The sequence below is a fragment of the Episyrphus balteatus genome, chromosome 4 (assembly GCF_945859705.1).
Source record: "Episyrphus balteatus chromosome 4, idEpiBalt1.1, whole genome shotgun sequence".
In the NCBI taxonomy this organism is placed as follows: Eukaryota; Metazoa; Arthropoda; class Insecta; order Diptera; family Syrphidae; genus Episyrphus; species Episyrphus balteatus.
Genome location: NC_079137.1, coordinates 2726561 through 2750127, shown reverse-complemented (window position 1 = coordinate 2750127; position 23567 = coordinate 2726561). Strand labels below are relative to the sequence as shown.

General features: G+C 30.7%; 1 protein-coding gene across 1 annotated transcript in view; it reads right to left on the bottom strand.

Annotated features, from left to right (window-relative positions):
- LOC129918736 (protein real-time) overlaps positions 1-23164 on the bottom strand; it is a 43630-nt gene extending 20466 nt beyond the window's left edge. Inside the window, exon 1 of the mRNA XM_055999450.1 lies at positions 22490-23164. Coding sequence (XP_055855425.1) covers positions 22490-22552 — 63 coding nt within the window. The 5' untranslated portion in view covers positions 22553-23164. The remainder of the gene's footprint in view (positions 1-22489) is intronic.
- Positions 23165-23567: the final 403 nt, after the last annotated feature.

Sequence of the window (23567 nt, the reverse complement as noted above, 5' to 3'; positions counted from 1 at the left end):
AACCTCCATGAGCTTATACAAAAAATATGATTCAATAAACAAAACAATTAAAAATAATATGATAATGATAACTATATGACACGACCGACACACAGAATATAATTATTAAAAGATAAAATAATTTAAATGAGTTATGAACGAAATAGGTGTACAGGGTAATTCGCATTTAAAAAGCGAAAAATACTAGAAACTGAGAAAAGCAATACCATTTTCAATAAAGAAAATAAAAGAACAATGCAAGTAATTGTTTGGCAAATAAAAAAGTTTCAAAAAAGGTTGTTATTTGTCGAAATGGAAAATAGACGTCATAATTTGGATAAAACAGCCTTTTAAATGGACAATAATTTATCTATGGTAAAATGTATAGTAAATTTACAATTAGAAGAAAATTTTTACTTGTGTTAGTGCTAGTAGGTAATTAAAAACTCGGTTTTGAAATCGTTTATAAAGGACTACATTTTAAACAGCAAAAATTCAACTTTCTTCTCACGATTTTTTGCTCATTAAATACGAGCGACATTACGATTTTAAAAATGCAAATCGAAAAATCGTGATTTTTTGAACAACACTTAAAGTCGCCATAACGTTTATTGCTCTTACTGCTAAAGGTGCTTAGAATTTATAAGGTTTTTATAAACTTCATAAAAAAATAATTTTAATTTAATGACTAATTTTATAGGAAATGTACAAAAAGTATTAGAAGTTGATTTTAAAATTACGAAAACGCCTTCTTAAATGGTTTTAATCTCTGAATGAACTTTGCCATTTGATGTGTATAACAAGAATTTTTTGAAGTTTTTTTTTCTTGAAAATTTTAGGACCCGTGTTATAAAAATATAATTTTTTATTTATTTTTTATTCAAAAAAGTTTCGTTCTGAAGAGATTTTTTTCCACATATTTAAACAAAATTTCAATTAAATCCATTAATCCGTTTAAACAAAAAAAATGATTTCCAAAATTTTTTTAAATATTACCGTTAGTTTTGGTCTCATAAAACTCATAACTACCAAGTTTTAAGAAAACCGCGGCAGTAATTTAGGCTGTACATCAATATAGATACAGCCAGCAGACAGAATTGTAGGACCCACTTTTTTCATTGCTATCTCGAGTTCGAATTTTCTGATTTGCAAATGTTATACCTACATAATAAACTTCGAATTGAATTTCAGTACAAAACTAGTTTTTTGAATATCTTCTAAACGTAGGGTGCACACATTTTTGGGGATTTTAGGGGGCTTTGAAATTTTCATTGCATAGGTACACTGTGGTGTATGCGTAACTTTTTTTTTTGAAAATCTGTATTTTGATTATGTACCTATCTCCCTAACATAGGGTGGACAAACGATGATTTCTTGGTTTTTGGTTTGTATCCTTTTCTCGAGGTGGATAAACGATGGCGGTTTGAATTTTTGAGAAAATATTTTTTTTTTGTGGATTTAAAAAAAGGTGTTGCTATAAAAAAAATTGTTTTTTTTTTTTGAATTTCTCCTAAACAGAGGGTTGACAAACGATGATTTTTGGTATATGTTAAGGCCTAAGGGTGGACAAAAAGCAGCAGTTTGAAAAATTTCATTTTTTTTCAATTTTTTTAGTGCAAAATTTGTTTTTTGAATTTTTCATAAACGGAGGGTGGAAAAACGATAGTATTTAATATGAATATAGAGGAGAACAAACTATTGAAATTAGTTTTATACCTACGTTTAAGACAATTTTCAGGTTTCCTATAAAAAAGAAAGAGTTTCGCGCCAAAATTTTTTTGAAGGGTGGACAAACGAAAATTTTGGATGCACAAAAATGAACAAAAGGTGGACGAATTCGATAAGTTTGGTTCAATAATTTTGAGATCGCAAAATAGCGCTTTCTGAAAACAGTTGAATATGTTTTCTCAAAAGTTAATTTATTAACATTTTACAAAAAATATTTCAAGTCCTATTAAATTCATAATTTTGTATTTCATATTTTTTGTATATCTTTTCAACAATGACTTTAAATGTATTTTTAAATCATATAGTCCTTATACACAGAACACAGTGTTTTCCATACTTTGTTTTTATTTTTATATTTTTCTTTTTTTGAATAATGTGTTATGCACACATAAGTAACAAAAAAAAAATCTGAATATTTTCTGATGCTTTGCGTGGGTGTTGTTTTCAAAAAATATTAAGTATGTATTTATACCTATAAATTAATAATTTTTGTATTTTTTTCTGAGTCATATAGTACTTATTTATTTATAACTTTATTATTAAAATAAATAATGTGCGATTTAATTAATTTCAACTTTTTCGTATACAATCGAGCAACAAATTGCAATTATAGCAGAAATAAAATACCTGGTCATGAGCTCATGAAAGCTTAGGTAATATCAAGATTTTCCAAGATTTTGAAGACGATAAAAATATTCTATAGTAAAAATACTCTTAGGTACTTATTTAGTAAAGAACATATTTTCTATTTAAAGTCAGAAAACAAGCAAAATGAGTGCAAACATACTTATTTAAATTGCACTTTGATCAATCATAAGTCTCACATAAAAGAAAAAAATTCTCAGAAAATTATGTGCACAAGGAAAAGTTCAACGTTGTCTCTTATAAATCTTTTTTTTAGTAGGTACACACATGTGTGTTTGCAAAACAAACATTTTTATAACTATAATTCCATAAAGTGAGTAGCCTATTTGATATTCTATTACATGTCCTTATTCCCATTATCCTGTTTGTTGATTTTTGAATTTAAAATCCATTTGTTTTGATAGAATTTATTGATTTGCAGCTTGGAGTGTTTTTCGTTTATTTTAAAGCACACAAAAACAAATATAACAAAAAAAAAAAAAGATTTTTTCAAAGGCAAGAGTGTCCTTACGTTACTTCGAGGAAATACAACAAAAAACAAAAAAAATATAGAGAAAATATAAAACCATCCTAGTGCCACCCTTTTATTTATATTCCTCTGTGTGTTTCCTTTCTCTATGGTTTCTCTCGTGTGTCAAGGTAATGAAAAAATCTAATGGAATTCATGTTAGAGCATAGGGAAGTTGGCAAATATAGAACGAACTAAAGGATTCTTTTGCTCACACTCTCGACAACTCGATGGTGTTTGCGCCCTTTTACCACTTTTACACGTAGAATTGTTTAAATTGTTTCTCATGGAAAAGGGCAGAACAACAACAAAAAAAAAGGACTAGAAAATATCACCATCAGACATATAGAAAAACGGGTGCGGGCGTCCTCGCAGTGATACATAAATATATCGACTGAACTTTTAACAATATTTATGATAAAAGGGCATGACGTAAACTTGTTAATATGTATATAAAATGCGTAGGCTTGCCTTTTGTATATGGTCCTTTTGTAATATTCGCTATATGAATTCATAGAATTTGATTCTTTTTTTTGTGCAATTTAAAAAAATCAATCGATGGAAAACAAATAAAAAGCAGCAATTTATTTTTTTTTTTCCAAAAACTTTTTATATTACAGTAAAACCCGGATAAGTACCTCACCTTAAATGCCCCATTTTGATAGGCACTAAAGCGGGTAAGGTACTTACAAGAACCCGCTTAAGTGCTCATAGGCAGTTATCTCTATATTTATTTAATAATAAAAAAAACATGTTTGATTACTAAAAACATAATCTTCACAAAACAAAATTACTTTGAATGTTTAAAATAGCTAACTAACTAATTTCTACCTATGGTAGAATTTTAGAATTTTAAAGCGGTTTAGGAAACAAAGTTTTTCTTACAGTTCAAATTTGTTTCAAATGTGTACTTAAAAGAATTTTTTGCAAGAAAATTCAATTATAAAATTTGAAAAGCCAGGCAATTAAGCGGGAAAGGTAGTTAAGCGAAAGGTACTTAAAAGATCAATTTTATGTGAAAAAATGCTTAAAATTTTGGTTCTAAGAAAACAAAGGTACTTATGCGGGTTAGGCACTTAAGCGAGAGGCACTTATCCGGGTTTTACTGTATTTTCTTTGAATATGAAAGAATGCTCGATTCAAAAACAGGATAATTACCTTCATTGAGAGAGACCTAGTTAATAGCTTTAAATAATTTATGTGTCTTTGCAAGTACAAAGGACTTTTTTAAGAAGGGAAAAAACTTTTTTCTAAGAAAACTTCTTTTCACGGTAATTAAATGTTATGGTTAGGGCAGGACGAAATTCAGACTTTGTATCATGAGTGGATTTTTTATTCTGCCAAGGAAAAAAAAAATAATCAAGGTCAACAATTTGGTTTTTTTTTTGAGGTACAAAAAAGAAATAGCACTCTTGGATTTTCATTAACAGAAGAAGTTTTTTTCTATGACAGTACATCTTGCCTTTAAATAAACGTTTAAATGAAGAACCCTTAAAGCATGGGAAAATATATGTTGGTTACTTGGAAGACACTTTGAAATTTTTATGATGAATAAAAGAAAACATCAAGTCTATAAAAAGCTTTGATTTATATAAAGAATGGTACTAAATGTGGGTGAACGAACATCATAAGGAAAAACCAAGGATAAATCAAGTTGAAGTGGCTGTTAAACCGAATTTCCGGCTAAACGTTTAATCATGAAGATTCTGAGAGGAGTTTTAAAGAAATCGTCCGCTCTTATTTGTTAAATCATTCGGAAAATTGAAGTTGTACAAAATGAAATTGATATCGTTCGTTAGTTTTCATTTTGTTGGTTATTTGAACTTCAATTCAGACAATAAAATCATCTCTTTGTAAAAATAATTTTCACATTAAGATGATACTTTATATACTTTCTCCTCAAATTTGAAATAGATTGTGTCGTGACGAACCGCATTTAGGTTCTTTTTTTTTGTGTTAAGCTTGGTTAGGCTGTCTTTAGTCCAATAACTTTGTCGTTTCAGCACGGGGAGACTATGTATTAAATCTAAAAGTTCTGATTTTTGGCAGAGTTTTTCCTAAGTTTTCTGACAAAATTGTCAAATGCAACAATGTCAAAAATCAATAAAATGCAAACCATGGTAAACGTTAGGCCCGCGTGTGAACTTGTTATGCAAGCAGAAAGGCATTTAAGTCACCTTGTTTAAACGGTGCCATTCTCTAGCTTGGCAAGGATGACTCTCGAACTGGACTTTCCGTTTCGGCCAGTTCACTTGATTTTCATCGACTTTAAAAATGGTTCTAAAATTTCAACAGATATTTAATTAGCCTTGCCTTATGAAGAAGATGAAAGAAAAATAAAAATTACAAAGTGTTTAAAAAAAGAAGTGATAAAACACCATCTTGGGGTATTTCTATACTGACTAATTTCCTAACAGAAAAGGATTAGAACGACTGAGCCTCACGTACTTGTTCTTATGTTAAAAGTTGCTTAGTTGTTAAAGTTTTTTATAGGATTTATAAAACAAAAAAATTAATTTGCTTTTATTACTAGGAAATTTAAAAAAAAAAATGTAAAACAGGGTTCAAAACTGTTTTTAAATTTACGAAATCACCTTTTCAAATAAATTTTATCTTCAAACTATACAGGGTGTCCCAAAAGTTACCTAAAAAAAAGTCGGATTTCTTAAGAAAAAAAATTTTATCTCGGTTATTTATGAAATATTCCCAACAATGTTATACCATTTTGAAAAGAGAATTGAACACATCAACTTTTAAGGCAACTTTCCGAAACATTGTAGTGCATTTTTTTTACACTACGGCTCATTGAATTAGAGTCTTGTAAAATTTTTTAGTACTAAGTTGGGTAAAAAAGTAATATTTTCTTTAAAACTGATACAGCTGAGTTAAAATTTTTGAATGCATTTGATAGCAGGGTTATTTAAGGTTCCGTAACAAAAGAAAAAAATTAGAAAAATTAAGATTTGTAGTCACGGCACATGAAAAACCGTCACAGGGTAACCATTTTTTCGACTTTTTTTCAAATGCCCATAACTCCCAAAATATATAGCTGCGATTTTTTTTATTATTTTTCTGATAACTGTCACCACCTACCCTATCTACCGTTTTCGTTTCGACGTTAACTTTTGGGACACCCTGTATAAGTATGCAATTTAATCTCTTGCATAACAAAAAAAAATTGAAGTTACCGTTTTTTTTATAGTTTTTATTTAATAAAAACGAGTTAGATTTTTTTTATGTATCCTAAACTTGCACTATAGTTACGGTGACCATATTTTTAAATTTCAAATAATGAACTAAAACAAAAAGTTAACCGAGATTCTAACTATTGTTTTTTTTTTTTTTATTTCAAAAAGTAAGAGAAAAACAAATCTTCCCGAAAAGTAAGTAAGTAATCAATTTATTGGTTTGTTTCTTTTAATACTATTTACAAATTACTTACTTATTTACTCTTCCCGAAAATCCAAGTCAAATTCCACATTTTTTAAAATGTTGAATTTTTTGTTTGAAATTTCCCGTCCAACTAGCTACTGTTGTCTTCTGACTTTTTTCTCATAGTGCAATTTTCACTGTTTCACTGCATTTAAAACTGTTTTAAATGCACGAATATTCGTCAAAACCATCAGGGTCACAAGGTTTAAAATAGTTTCTCCTTTTCATAATGTAAATTACATTACAATTTTTGCACATTCAGAAAACTGGGAAACGTTCAAATTATCATTTTTTCTAAAAATTCGTTTTTGTTTCAACAAAATTATAAATACTGAATAAAAAATGAACAGCGAATGATTTCAGTCAAAATATCACCTAGTTTTCTTAAATTGTTTTTACTTTGAAAGGTTTTTAGAAACCGTCTTGATGTGGTGACCTTTTATTGATGATTTTATATGCTGTAAAACGGGCTTCAGGTTCTTAAAGACTCGTAGTAGGTATGTATGTCACTTTTTTCTACCAATTTCTCGGATCGGTTCTGACGCAAATGAGTACCGACAGTATGGCTTCTTCCATTGATTGAACAAATAACACTAAAACTATTAATACAATCCGAAACAAGGTCCTTCTTGCAATAATATGAAAATGTCCTTTGACATATTGAAAAAAAAAAATTGCAATTTGCACTGTGACCTTACAAGTAGAATGACACGCTAGGGGTTCGAAGCCCACCCTGTGTCACTCAATTAACGAGACTACTATTCTCCCTTGCTAATGGAAAAAAAAAATCTAAACACTTGACATAGTAAACAAATATAATAAATTATTGCCTCCTAGTAAATCACGTTGCATATTAAACCGAAGTAATTACACGATGCAGTAGTCGTTCTTCTATTATACTCGCTGGTTGTCAAGTGTTTAGTTAAAATCCATATAAGAGAGGCATATACACACTATGTTGTCTATGGTGTTAGCTTCAACGTTCATTGCAAAATGCAAATTGGAACGTTAATTAAGCAGGAATGCATTTGCTGAAGTAATAGTATACATATGTAATGTACGTATAGTTAAGGAGGAAGTGCTTCTACACCACACATCTATGTACGATGACAGACACTTGAAACTTTCTAAAGGGAATTCCTTGTTCTATAAGCAAATTGTGTCACTAGAAAAAAAAGGGAAAAACTGAAAACTAAACCAAATCGAAACTTATTCGCTTTCCCTTTTTAATAGACTCGGCTGCTGCTGATAAACTATTTTTTTGTTGTTGTTTTTTTTCATTGATGAAACCAAATCCTCAACTAGAAACTAGGCCACAGACACGATATCGATATCGTTTCATGTGTTGTGTTCGAGGGTCTTATGATTTCTTATGTCGGTTTATACGAAAGCGAATACGTTGTATTACATAACAAAAAAAAAACTATATTAATTCAGTTGCGGATTATTCATTGGATACAATAAATAGTTTTCCATATGTACTGGAGCTTACAAATTCTCGGAATACTTCTTGGAGTCATATGACTCGAAGACCAAGCCCTTAAAAAATTTAAAAAATTGCATGACTGGGTCGCACGGACTTGCTCTTGGAAAAATTCTCAATAAGTCAAAGTTTTAAATGCTAACATTCATAACAGACCTAAAAAAAAATTGGTTTTAAAGCTTTTGTTATGTTTTTTTTTTTTTGATTTTGAAATATATTAAAAAAAAAAAATTAGTTTGCCATTCTGAAGAAATCAAATACCGATACAAATTTTTTTTTATCCAAAAACTATTTTTTTTTAAATTACAGGTTTTTTTAATCGGCGTACAAAAAAATGTTCGTTAAAATTGGTTGAGTCGTTTACGAGAAAGTGAGAAAACTGTTCTATGACAGGTACTACTAAAAACGGTTCAAAAATATATTTTTTTTAATTGAAAGCGCTTTATTTTTCGGAAAGTTTCGAAAACCACTTCTTCTTTATCATCGTAATGTCATATCTGCTTAATAGAACATATATCGCAACTAGAACTGCCAGACGTCCCGATTTTCGTGGGGCATTCCTGGTATTGATTCCGATTTAGGTACAAAATGTCCCGGGTTTGACACGACATTTCTTTATTTAATCTTTCTACTTTAGATATGCAATGGCATCACCATGTCTGAATATTTTTTTTTTGACACCACAACAGGTGTTCCCCAAGGATGTGTCTTTAGTCCGATTTTGTTTGCCCTATTCATTGATGATGTATCAGAAACTAAAATCTTAGGTGGCGGAGTGAGGTTGGATGAAGAACCCACTGCTGCTTTACCCAGACGATCTGGTATTCTGATGCTGAATAACATTTCATACTTCAGGTCCTATCTATTTAAAAATAATGCGACCTAAACAACTGGAAGATTTTATTTTAAAATAAGTGGTTCCTTGGTTTAGAACCCATAGAAGTTGTAAAACAGTATAAATACCTCGGGTTTTTAATAACAAGTAGATAACATGGATATAAATTCCCATATCAAAATTAAGTGTTTGGTTGTTAAAACTCACTCTTTTCATCAGAAACTTATTAGACTAATTTATAAAACCTATTTTAATATTAAAGCTAGCATCCACAATCAAAATGTTTTGATTGCTCCCATTTAATACTTAATTTGATGCCCTACTGACCACTTTTTATTTAATTTACAGAAAGGAAGTGTTCATTAAAAAAACTAAATTTTAAAAGGCTGTTGTTGAAATAAAAATGCCTTTGAATTAATAATAATCTACAACATTCAACCTCAATTAGTCCGCCCCTGAGAATACTACAACAAAACTAATACTTTAACTAAACCAACGATTCTATTTTTTTTTTTTTTGCTGTTCTTTATTCTATCAGTTTATTTTATTGTTTTTAATTCTGTTTGTAAACACTATTTCTTGAGAACAAGAGAAGAAATAAATAATAAAAAAAAAAATATAGTGTCATTAACCTTACAGTTCAAAACAAAGTGTAGACTATAACGAGTCGAGTATTGTAGGTATACCTACCTTAAGTATAAAATCTATGCCTATAGTTATTAATTTTTTTAAGGTGAAGGTCATTTTTTTCTTCTTTTTGATGCACCAATAAATAATAAAGATTAATAAACATTTTTTTAAACATGACAATTAAATATGTTTACTTCTATTTATGTAGGTATTAAACAAGATTCTGATAATACCTTAAAAAAAAACACACACACACACACAATTTTAGTATTTTTTTGTTTGCATTTTTAATAAATGTGATAATGTGTGAAACATGTCTGCCACACTTTTTTTATTCTATATTATGACTACGCAGTTAAAAAAAATAGCAGGAAACTGTATGCGTGTTTTCTATTTAAGAAACTAGGTAGTCAATAGAGTTAAAAGTTATTGAACTTTTATTTGGCTTTTACTCTTGGTTGTGAAAGTTAAAGGTGTTACTTAGAACATCTATAATTTTTTATTGGAAGCTAATTGAAGCAAATGTTATAAATTATTGAAAACTGCTTAACCGATAAGTCAAACGCTTAAGTTACCTAAAATAAACTTAGGTCAGCCATTCCAATCAGAGCAGCTATTATCCGTCAAAATCGGTAGTTTTTTTTAATTTTTGAAATCGTTCTTTATAGTTATGGATCAAATAACGAGTGTCGTAAATAATTTTTTTTCATTTCTTTCTTCTTAGGGCTTCTTTTAAGAGTAGAAGCAAATCTATAATTAAGTTCTGGGGTTACCCAAAGTTCAAAATTACTTGACTCCTTCCTTCTCACATTTGGAAACGGAAGGAGTTCTTCAGCGAATAGGGCATCCAAATCAGCTCATATTAATAAGTCGGAACTATTGTGCCTTAGATGAATAAGACGTCGAAGCAGTCGGGCGCCTGGAAACTGTAGAATCATCACATTGATGGAACTGTAGATGCCACCCAAACCCAACGTCAAGCATTTAGGAATCAACTTTTACGAGCTCCTGAGATTCAACAATCACTCTCGTTTTGGTCCTCAGAAAAGCCAACTTTGAATTCCTTTGCCTTCACTTCTTGATGAAAAGAAGAACAAGGCTAACCCAACAAAAGTAATTCTTGATCTGCAAGCAGCTTCTCCAACCAGAGAATTTTCTTCGACCCACAGCGCAGAATTACTACAGCAAGTGGCTTTACGAGACAGTTAAAATCATACGATTACACAAGTATCTACTTCAATCGGCGAAGAAACTTGTAGGAAATATCGTCAACCACCTTAATCAACTGATGAAAAGGATGACTTCCCAACAACGAGATCTCAAACCTAGAAACCTGTTCCCGTATCCCGTTTTCAAATTTTAGCTGCTCCGAATTCCGTATTCGAACACATTTTACGGATTCATAGGTGTTCGAAAAAATAACGTATCTACAATCCGACAAATTTTTGCCGTTTTCAATCCGGGTAGCAATTTGCTACCGGAAATCAATATTCTCCAACAGAAAAATCCAATGGAAATCAAAACAACCGTTTTTCAATCCGTACGGATTCAATTTTCGTTTCCGTTTTTAAATTCGAACGAATATTAGATCAGCCGTGTTTGTCCCGGATGATCGCACAATTTCAGCAGACAACAAGGAAGCAGTTCACTTTTATGCCAAAGCCTAGTCGATATACTATAATTTCAGCAAATCTGACTGAAACCACTTTTACTTTTCTATATGTAGATTCGGGGTATTTTTCTTGAAAACGGTTTCTAAACGTTTTAATTATAAAACTACGCCATTAAAATTCTTACATAACAAAAATGAATGGAACCTTTATATGAAGCAACATTCTTCTTAAATATCTAATTTATATTTATTTCCCTTCTGCGAAGCCAAGATTTTATTTTTTATTTTACTTACTGTACACAGTGTGGAGTGTGCACGCATTTAAACAAAATATGCATGGATATAAAAATAAAATCAAAATTTCACAGTTCATGTAAGTGCCTATTTTATGAATACCATGCCAAATATAACAAAAATAACTTTTCCCTCAAGGTCGTTTTCCATCCTTGCCAACAGTCGAGTAAGTAGTCATAGTCGCTACTACACATATATAAATGGAGCGCGAAAAATCTCAATCCCCCTCACCATATTTACACCAGCCAGCCCAACTTTGTATATTTTAAGTGAGCTCACTGCCATTTTTAATGATAGAAGTTCAAGAAAACAACAACAACATCGAGAAAAAAAACACTAAAGTTCAAGTTTAATATTAACATCAGATAAAAATTACACAACAACAAACAAAAATACAAAAAAAAAAAAAAAAATAAGAAACTTTTGTGAATTGCAATGTGTGGCAGTGTGTTGCACACAGTGGCGTATTGAGGGGGGGGCTCAGGGGGCTCAAGCCCCCCCCAAGCCTCCAAAATCATGTTACTATTTAGCTGATTTCATCATAATCTACATAATTAACTGAAACTTCTTCGTAAATCGTAGAGATTTAGAGGCAGCTCAAATGATCGAGCCCCCTCCAAATTCTAAAATGGTTATTTGTGTTTGTTTGAGTAAGTGCCTTAGTTGACGTTGAGGTTTGGGATTTTCAGGATTTTAGTCCAATCCAGAATTCTTCAAATAATTTGTTTGTTGTTTTGACGTCGAATTACATCACCGTTATATTTTGCAAAGCTTCTTATGCAATCACGTCGTATTTTATTGTCTTGAGTATATTACTTTTTTTCAAAAATAATATTTTTCTCAAAGATATTGGAAATACAAATTTTTTATATCTCAATATCTTAGTGGTCAACATAGCTAATAATTTATTTAAGCAAATTCCAGTTTGTGCTTCTGATTTGTATTAAAAAAGGAACATATTATTAAAAAATATATATTTCGGATTAAACATCAAAAAAATTTCATTGAAAATTAGTTTTTGAGACTTTTACGTTCTGCATTTCACTTTTTGAGCATTCACTTGCGTTCCCGATAGCGAAATTAGGTGTTCTACATTTTTTCGCTCATTTCGATTTCCTGATCGAATTCAATTCTCTTTGTTTCTGCTCGTGAACTTGGTATCTTTTTCAATGAATCTCCAATTTTTGGACAAAATATTATCAAAACTTATATTTTTATTGTTTTGTAATATTTATTTGTTGTTAATTTAATACAAAATACATAAAACACATGAGGCATGAAATACATATCATGCCTCTGTGTTTGCAACCTCATTCGCTTTACACTTTATCTAATTCATTTTTCTTTGAAAATTTGCAATAATATCGCCCATGTTCTGCATTTCACTTACAAAATGTGACTTCTTATTTTTTCTTTTAAATTCTGGTTTTTTCTAATAAAGTTGCCAATAAAATTGCATCCATGTTCAAAGTAGCAGTAATTAAACTTTAGAAACAAAATAAAAATGGATGATCCTTCAGTTTTGACAGTTCGAAGCATTTTCGAAGTTTTCGAAATCGATCGAAGATCAATTTCACGTGAAATTGAAAAGTGATGCCAGTTCACTTTCGGTCGAATTGCGGAAAAATGGGCATCTATGCCGAAAAAAGTGATGAGTATAGCTCAAAAACTAGACGTGATAGGAATAAATCTGTAAACAGTTTTGAATTCAGCACATGAAAAAGTTCGAACGAAAAAGTGTTTTTTTTTTTTAAAGGTTACTAAACACCTTGCTGTTTGTGTAAAATGTTTGGGATACAAGAACTTGGAAAAATAGCTACTTTGAATGTGAAAGGAGACAGTAGTACGAAGTTGTCGGGAGCAGTAAAATGCTACTATACGAATTTCAGTACCGCAGCACAGCGCTTTTCTCTCGATCAAAGATGAATAAAACAAAATGCACGACTGGGTCGCACGAACTTGCTCTTGGAGTTAAAGTTGCTTAAATTTTTAAGACTTTTTATATAGAAATTTGAAAAAAAAAATAAAATTCGTTTAAAAAAAAAATAAAATAAAATCTGAAATTGAATTGCCCTCCAAAACAAGTATGCAGTTTTGATTGATATATTAACGTGTATTTTTAGAAAAAAAATTTTCAAAATCGTTAGAGCCGTTTTTTAAAAAAACAATTTTTTATAAATAATTTTTTGGAAAAAAAGTTTGAAAAATAATATTGGTATGCCATTTTGTAGAAATCACTAATCAACATCTAAAAACAAAATTTCAAAAAAATTCAATGTCCCGTTTTCGAAAATTTGATTTTTCAAAAAAAAATTTTCAAAATTTTTTTAAAAATCCAAAAATTCTTTTTTTTGAAATTTAATTTTTGGTTTATATTAAAATTATATAAATGCTTCTTCACAAAAAGTTTCGTTGAAATCGAATAAGAAGTTTCAGAGATATTCGAATTTGAAAAAAACGGTTCTATGGCAGGTACCGTTAATAATGATTTTCAAAAAAAAATTTTTTCATTGAAATATAGACCTTAGCTTGAAACTAACATTTGAATTTTTTAAACAAAATCGTTGGAGCCGTTTTCGATATATTTAAATTTTACTAAAATCGGTATATGACAAGTACCGTTATTTTTGGTCCAAAAAAATTTATTTAAACCCCTCTGGAGAGTCGCCAAATAACTCTACATACCAAGTTTGACATTAATCGGTCCATCCGTTTAGGCTGTAGGTCCTTATACAGACAGACAGATAGACAGACGGACTTCCGGGACCCACTTTTTTGGCATTGTCTACCATCGTAATGTTATGGAAAAATGTTATCTCAACTTTTTTTTTTTTGTACGAATGCATAACTTGATATATAGTACCTATATCGCAAGTAAAAAGGAGACAAATTTGTAGTACATTTACCTTATCAAAAATTTTTGAAAAATTTTTCAGCCCCCCCCAAATTTTTTTCTGGATACGCCACTGGTTGCACATACCACATGCATTTGATTTTTTTTTTTGATTTTTTCGTATTTTTATTATATTTTTGCAAATCCATTCAACAACACAGGGTGCATGTTGTTTATTTAAGTTTTGTATGATGTTGCATGAATATGGGATACTACTTTTGCTTTGGTTTTGCGGAACTGAAGAGAGTGCTGCAGGACATTCAGAGGGGTTGAAATAAAAAAACATTCATTTTTTGCATGAGTACTTAAGATTTTTTTTTTTTTAATATTTTCCAAAAATAGAATATTCAAGCGCAGGAATATCAAAAAATAACAAAGTAAATGAATATAAAGAATCTGGTTTAAGTTTTGCGAAAAAAAGACTGCAGGTACTCAATTTTAATGGCTTTTTTATATTGTTAATTTCAGTTCTTTGACATTCTCTCGTAATTTTTTACATTTTTTTTGTTGTAATTGAACATGAACTTGTTTTTTAATATAAGCAATTTCGTTATTTGAATTTATAATTTGATTGCATTGATTACACTGCAATGCGATTTAAGTCACGAATAATATGTTTGCACAATATTAATAAACAAATTTTGCATTTGAAGTTATTTTAGTCATTAGAACTACAACTTGAACGGTCGGATTACCAAGCTCCCTTGGAGAAAAATTCAAATTATACTTCCCTTTCAGAGACCAATGAAAAAACCAGTTGGTTGAAAAGGAGTTTGATACTGTTATTTTCATAGATGACTCAAAAATGAACTCTTGTGTGGAAACTGGCGTTCTCTAGCATCATGAAAACCAAAGAATCCTTTCATTCTTCCTAACCACTGAAGCTTATTTCAGGTTTAAGCAGTTAAAAGGCCTGCAGGATACCAAGCAATATCGAACAACAATATTTGCAATGTAGTTATTTTTTAATAGTCTAGCAAAGCTAATATTAACCGTTTGACTTACTCAAAGCTTGAGAATGCATGCAGAAAAGAACTGACTGGACTTACCGATATAATAAAAATCACCCCAGTATAGATAACAGGGCATGGAAAGGTTTTGCCGTTCATGTCTTCAAGGCAAAAAGAGTCGACATTATCGAATTTGTAAGGATACACAAGAGAAAAAGGTTTTTGTTACTCCGACTTAAATGATAATTTACAGAAAAACTTTTGTATTCTTACAGAAAGTAGTCTGCATGTAGACGGATGCTGTTTGGGGCAATGAATATAGTTCAACACCGCTTCTGGATTTACAATGCTGAATGGGCGCCAGTGTTTAAGCATACAGCCTATCACGAAGACAATTGCTTCCTTGGTTTATGGTTAGCATTCGCAGCCTAAACATGCCATTACTGAAAATAATAAGCCCAACAACTCTTATCAAACTCAAAGGCTTTAATACATGCCATGGGAATAATGAGTGAATGATATTTTCAGAAAAAAACTTTTAAGTAAGAGACATGCTGCTTATTTGGTTTTCCACTGAACGAACTAGAACCAGGGCCTGGGACGCTGAAAAGAAAATTAATCCTAAGACATTAGACTGCTGCCTTGGACGATTGATACAATTCAGCTTCCCTACATTTCAAAATTATCTCAGCAAGCAGTTGCCCTTTCAAGCAAAAGTCTTCCTCACTGAGTCCTCGCATGGACGAATTCGACTTTGGGCTTTCCTGTCACTAAACACGCAATTACATCATCAAGCACATGCAAGTATCTGACCATATAGACCAACAGCCTCTCATGACCATGTACCAACTTGGCTTCCGTGCAAGCAGATTACCAACAAACAAATTTTCGCAATGAGGCCAATACTTTCATTATTTTAGAGCGTGATTTAAGAGTGGTATGTATTACTTATTTTTTATTAAAAATATTTTGATGCAGCCTTTTTAGATTTAAAAAAAAAGTGTATGACTAGTAACAACCATTACGAGCAAAAGTATGGAATCACCCTCTTGTTTTACGTTAAGACAGTAATTGTTCTCGTTGCTGTTTTAATGCAATAAATTTAATGATATCGTTTAGCGTTTAAACCATAAAAATCACTTTACGACATTAGGAGGTAATAATACAAGTTGAACATACAGCAAAAAACTATGTGAAATTGAAACAAGGAGTAACTGGAAAATTTAACATTTAAAAAAAATGTTCTCAAATAAACGAGTTTCTTGACGGTATCCTGGGGTATTCTTTTCTATTCGCCTAACGCTGTCGTTTTAAGTTCATTTACAAAGTCGTGCATTAGAACGAATTCTTGCTCAATAAACCAAGCATAAAGACCGACAGAGTCCACTAGAATATCAGAGATGTACCACATTGATGTGGTGCATTACTTTAGTTGAAATACCTCCTCTCCATATCATAACATATTCTTTCCCATAACCATGGTATCAGCAAAACAGTGTTATTCAATAATGGAAGGAATATTGACCACACAATTGTTTTTATTGACAAGCATAACTCTACAGCTATTTTTGAACACAAATTCAAGGTCTTTGATCGAGCCTTGAGTAGATACTGAAAATGTAAGTTTTAAATAAAGGGTACCATTCTAATTTGTAATACAACTTTAAAGAGGTATAAGGCTAGAATATTCCAAAGACAACATAAATGACACACCCATGCAGACAGAACGAACCTTCCCAAAATGCAACTATAATACACCCTTAGCATGTTTCGAATCACTTTTTCTTTGTAAAGGTACTTAAGCAAATGAATATTGTGACTGTTCTAATGTTTCAGCCATATTGAGCACTGGGCTGATTAATTTTTATATCCTTGATTGACGTGGTATGGTAACAATAACATGAAAACTAGTCGCAGAATGTTCTTTCTTCCTTGTTTATATTCAAAACATGTTCAACCAAAAGTAACTTCATAACTCATTCCGATTACAATGGATTCTATCATAGGGGTGCGCGAATTAGTCATTCCCTACTTAGTAGATTGCAAATATCTGTCTTTTATGCATTCTTATGAATCAACATTCTCCTCTAGATGATATTTTTTTCTTTTGCAGACTGTACTCTAGTTTTCTTATCATTATATTTTGCGTACACAAATACAATTTATCAAACAACAACAACAAACTAATGAAAATAAAAACAATTGCAAATTTTGCCTCCAGTAATTTAAATATAAACAAAAGAATTGAAAAAAAGCTCTGAACTCTCAGCATGACCTTAGAAAGTATAAATAAACTATTACCTGTATAGAGTTATGCAGTAAGGTAACTATAGTGAGTGAGTTCAAGTTCATTCATTGCCTAAGTTCAAGAACTCACTACCTATTTTGTGTGTTTACTTCCAAAATAAATGATGTGGGCTTTGAAAGCAATCCTCAACAACCAACATGTATTAGCCCCCAGCATACTTATACTTTTTGTGGGTCTGTCAGGTATATACACAAATTCTATGGTGACTAAGTAGGCAAGTCTTTATTAATATTGTTATTGTTATGAGATTTTTTTTTTTTAGGATTTTTGCAAATATCATCCACGCGCAGACAAATATATTTTATTTTGCACGCAATACAACTGAACTAATTCCCACCTACATGCGAATAAATTTTTTTTATTTTCACCACAAACAAAAGGTATCTAGTATCTTTAAGTATCACTCTCTCTAAAGCTAAAAGAGATAATGGTTTGTTGTTGTTGTTTTTTGTTTTATTATCATTTATTTAGTCTAACATCTGTTCACGTGATGTACAAATGATTTGGTGCTATAAACACCAGGAACATAGATAACGCATCTATTTCAGTAACCAACAATTTTTATATAAAGATAAAAATATAATATAAACTTGTATTTCCAGTAACAAGTTCATACATATACTCGACTCGTATAGATAAATTGAACTGGGAGAGAGAAAAATGCATCAGGAAGTGCGCAACCATGGTCATTTAATATACGCAACAACTTAGAATCTTAAATAAGTACATGGGTTCGAAGCAACGTTAAGGAATGTATTTATTAAGAAATATGTTTATTGTATTTACCAAAATTGTTGTTAAATTTTTGAGTATTTTCAATTAGTAGAAATTCCTTTGTGTTTTTTAAAGGCTTTTACAAGTCGGCATCCTTTCACGTCAATAAACAGAACATGTGACATATTGATTGAATCTACATGTTTGCAATTTCTCGTTAACGTATTTCAAAATTGTAATATATATCTATAAATTCATTATTTACTTGGAATCTTTATTCCAGAAGAGGAGATTGTGATTACGTAATGTTTTTTTTTTTTTTAATAAATCAATAGCAATGCAATGAATGTTTTTTTTTTCTATAAATTTATTAACTTTTTGATTCTTTATGTAGATCAATGAGTAATTTAATGAATAAATAAATAATAAATTATATTTGAAACGACATCAGCTGCAAAAAATTATTTTAATGAGAATCAGCTGAGGTTCTGAGTCGATATTTTACTTTAGACTTGTGTTATTATTCGTTGATTTAGTAAGAATTAGCTAATCAAATTTGAACATACCTAACATCATCAAGAAGTGGTGATAAATAATCATCTTCTGACAGCAGTCAATCAGCTGAATTTAAACCTTTAATAGAATTTTTCGAAACAAATTTTGAGGTCAAATATGGAATAGGCAAATCAGTTTAGTAGGGCTTTTAAACCCCCACTCTATATACTCTGTCAAAATCAGTTTTTAAACCAATAGAAAAGTTCTGAATTCAACTTAAAAATGCAACTTTTTCGAAACCGTCGCGAATTCTTCACAAATGGCACAGACAGAATAGTTTTGCTGTTAATTTTTTTTATTAATCACAGAAGATAGAAGAATTTGCTCAACTATTTTATTTCACTATAAATATGGAAGCAACAGTGGGACAGTTCTGCTCGAAAAACACCAAATCGCACACTACCATCATCAGATTTAGAAACATGGAATAGATTTTGTATTAATCAATTTGCAAGCTATTTCTTATACAGCGAAGAAGAAATTCATCGATACCGATTGCACCCATTGTCGACATGTACTTGATTTAAAACCATATCAAAACCTTTTGAAATATAAAGCCCAATAATATTATGTTCTCCCAAACAATGTAAAGATTTGTTCCATAGCATAAGAGCACAAGCTAGCCTATTGCTACGAAAGCTGTTCTGCCGGCTATTACGAAGCTTCGTTCTTCCAGATATTTCTTTAGTTGACAGCGTTTGCCTATTTACTGATTTCCGTCCACTCTGAAAGATACCATTCGATTAAGATTAAATTTAGCAAGACTAAGGAAGGAGTGTCATTTTGGACAAACGTTGAAACTGAAGAAGAGGTGGCATTACGAATGTTTATTTTTACAAAATACATTGGACTTTGGAGTATTTTTTGCCTTCATTTTTAATTACTGGTACGTCGAATATGGATGTTTTTCTATGTTTTTTTAAGTTTTCCCGTTTTTTTCTCTCTGACTCTGATAGTCTCTAATCCCTAATCAAACCATGAGTTTTTCTTCATTTTGATACTTTTTACCCTATCGCCTAGAGGTGAAAGAATACTGGTGTACGTTTTGGCCAGCTGACTGAGGTGATTTAACTCAGCAAAGATACCCGAGAAATGTTGTAAATTGGAATGACTTGAAGTCGCCCGTAATAATAATTTTACTATGAGGTTACAAGAATACAATTCTTAGAATGAAGTCAGACAGAGCGTTTGTATCACCAAATAGTGAGTTTCTGTAACCAACATAGTTTTCTATGTATATGGTGGGTCCACATTAAGAAAAGAATAGAGGTATGAATGAATGGATGGATGTGGGAAAGTTGCAAGTTGCTTCTTACATCACTGTCTTCAGGTTGATATCTTTTAGATATTTAATTTATTTGTAGTATTTCAAAAGACTACAACTTTGATGTATAAGTGCTTCGCAGCTACACAGTACCAGTCATGTACTCTAAATATCCAAGAATCCAGTACAGGTTAAAGTTATTTCCGTTGCCAAGCTTCCTCCACACTTTTATATGAGTTTTGAGTTAATGGCAAAGCATATTATTGCTTTAACGTTCAACTGGCTATCGGATATAATGTCAATATTAAGGTTTCTATACTTTCGTTCGAGATTCCGTTCTGTACATTTGTCTATCGCGTTTATTATGCTTGAGAAAGAAATAAAGTAATACATTGAAATTGAAATTTTTGCTCTAGGCCCAAATATTCCACATTCAGTTCCATCAACGGTTCTCAATCCATCAGCTTACTGCTTGATGGCGTTTGCATTCAGAGTGTAATTCGTGGATTCAATTACCCACTCTGCCCTGCTACTAATTTTTTTTAGGAAGTTTTTTCCCGAAATATATTTCTTCATCATGCAACCTCATGGGATGTCAAGAAGGTTTTGAGCTTTAGAGTTTGATTTCAAGACCCTTCCTATACTTTTCCCTCCTAGTTCCTTCCTTGAAATCTCATGATTGCTTCTTTAACAGTGCTTTAATGGTACCTACTAAGTTGTAACCATGTAAAATGAATTCTAAAGGATAGGATTTCAAATGATTAATGATTTTTAATTAACATCCCACCTTAATGGAAAAGAACAAATTTCTGCTTCTCTTACTGTCGAATATTTAAATTTAAATATAAAATGTGACCTTGATTTTTGTAGGAAGGTTGTCATACAAAAAATGTAACAGGAGACCCTATTTCTTTCTAGTCCCAAATCTCAACTGTTTTTTCATAATTATTTTAATTTGGGGAGACATTAAAATGTAGGTATTTTCATTTCCTTTAAATAACTGCTATATCCTTAAAGAATAATTACCTAACCTATTCTTTCTGTGCTACATTTTACCCTAAAGTTAAACAAAAAAAAGTCCAAAAAATAACAATAAACATTAAATGTAATTTTGTTTGTCATTCAAGAACGATTTTTTTGGGGTTATTGTATGGAGAATGGAGGGTTAACCACACAATGCCACTGCCACCAAAGACCAAATTATTATCTATTCAAAAAAACAACAAAAAAAGAGAAAAACGAAAAACTATCTCCTCTTATGTCGAATTCCTTTCAATTGAAAAATCGAATTTTCGGCGATCTCGAAGCGAATTTTTTCTGAAAATCATGTTCCATAGAAAAAAAATTCGCCTCAAACGAAGCAGAATTCGAATTTTTTTTAATCCCTCTTTTTTGAGAGATTTACACGAATTTGCACACACACTTGCAACATTTGACATTTCTCAAACGTCAAGCTGAAAGTTTTCTTCGTGTTGTTTATTTATTTGAGAACACCAACTTTAAATAAAAAGAAAATTTTAATTGAATATCGTATTTTTATTGCGGAAAAATATGAAATAAATAAAAAAAAAAACAATGTGCGATCAAAATATAGTATAGTTCTTGTGAAAAAGTCAAATTACTGTGACTTTTCTTCTCGTAATTGTCGTCAGAAAATTTTTTCTCTGTAAATCCACAGCATACGGCCAAAATAATAACCTTCTACTTCATCTTCACTCAGATCTTAATAATAACTGCAATTTCCCTTTGACTCTGATTAAAATAAATCTATATTACCGAAGAAAATAAACAAAATTATTGATCAAAGGAATCTCTGGTTTTATTTTGCAGAAATTGTTTTGGTTTCAGCTTGACGTTCGTGTAAAAATTGTTGTCAAATGACACACATACAATCGCAAAAAGAAATCGGTCTGTTTTCATGTTCCTTTTTAACACCAAAAATTCGATTTTTTTGAGGCGATTCAAAAAATTGAAAGGAATTCGACATTATATCAAAGCAAAAGCAAGGCAGCAGAGTAGGTTTTCCATTCACAAGGTGACCTCTAGAGTTCATGTTTGCGTTTGGCCTACATTTTTTTTTTGTTGCCGCCGCCGGTTCTTATTGTTCTTCTTCTTCTTGCTTTGCTTAATGATGTTTCTTCTTTTTTTTATTGATTTCATGAGAATATGAAAACTAAAATAGTAAAAGTGGGTATAATTTTACTAAACTTTTCATAAATCCCTAAAAAAGCCTAATAAATGACAATGGATAAATATTTGTTTGAAAAGGAGTAAAGGAGAAGCTGTAATTAGCAACCATTCTAGGTTGTTCTCAATTTTCTAATAAGATAGCCTTGAATCTCATTAAATTTGTTTATTTACTTAGGAGAAAAGAGGCTTTCTGTTGGGTGTGTGTGTGGGAATTTAATTGATTAATATTTGTTTTCATTGAAAAAACTCGTGTCTATCTTCAAAAATGTTTAGATACATCTTTTTCTCCTTGAGTAGGTAGTTAAAAAAAAAAAAAAGAGTTACCACCCTACACAGCCTAAAGCCTACTTCCCCTACCCCTTCCCCCATCGAAAAGGAAATTTTAGAATGGTTGTGTGGATATACAAACAAAAACAACTTAAACTTATACAACAACAACTCAATACTCAACTAGAATTGACATACATACCTTCATAACCAACTCAAATGGATGTTTGTACACCCGCACAGGGGATTGAAATTTCTGCACCATTTTGGGAAGTTTAAATTTGTTTTCCCTTATTAATTTGTTTGTTTTTTTTTTCCTCTTTTTTCTTATCAGAATTAGATAATTTGTTGATAGAAAAATTTCCTTTTTTTTTCTAAACAACACACAACTCCACTCAACTATACTACACACACAAAAAAAAAACACTCTACCGAAACAACATACAAGACAAAACTGACAGAGATAGATGACAACAACACACAACAAGATACAAGAACAAAATAGTAGGTATTTTGGATTTTTTTTTTAAGTTGAAAATTGGAGTAGAAAAAAGAAAGAAAAAACCACTCAGTTATGGAGAAAAAATAATTGTCTTGTTTTTCTGGAGATTTTTTTTTTGTTTTCGATTTTTTTTGAGAAACTTTTTAGAAAATTTTAAAAGCGGGAAAAACCTTTTTATTTATTTATCACTTTTTTTTGTCTATTTATTTATGAGGAAAAAGTGTGAGAAGATAGAAAATAAAAAAAATAAAGATGTGCGCGATGCGAACGTTATAGAACGGAGAGTATAAATATTTTTGCAGTCGATCGACGTTTTCTCGACGAACAACAATTCTTTACGGCTGTCTCTTTTCGATTGAAATTCGTATTCGTTTTTGTTTGACGAAAATTTCTCATTTTTTCTTCTCTTTTATCATTTTTGAGTGAGTGAGGATTTTCTTTTTATTTTTTCTTTTGTTGACTTTTTTGTGTATTCGATTTTGCTTTTGTTGACATTTCATTTAAAGGGGAAATTTCATTGGGATAGAAAAAATCCCAATATTTGAATGAGGGATGTGTTCATAAAGTGTAAGGGATTTTATTTTTATAAAGAATTTGAGATTTTAATAATTTTAATTTATAAAAATTGTCATTTAAAATAATTATTACATACATAATTGAAAATGATAAATTTTATTTGGGTTTATTTTAGGAAATTGGTCAAGTATTGTCAAATTTAGTTGTGTGCGTGGTTTACCCTTTGTTGTTCCTTTTTTGTGGATAATTTAAAAGTGGCACG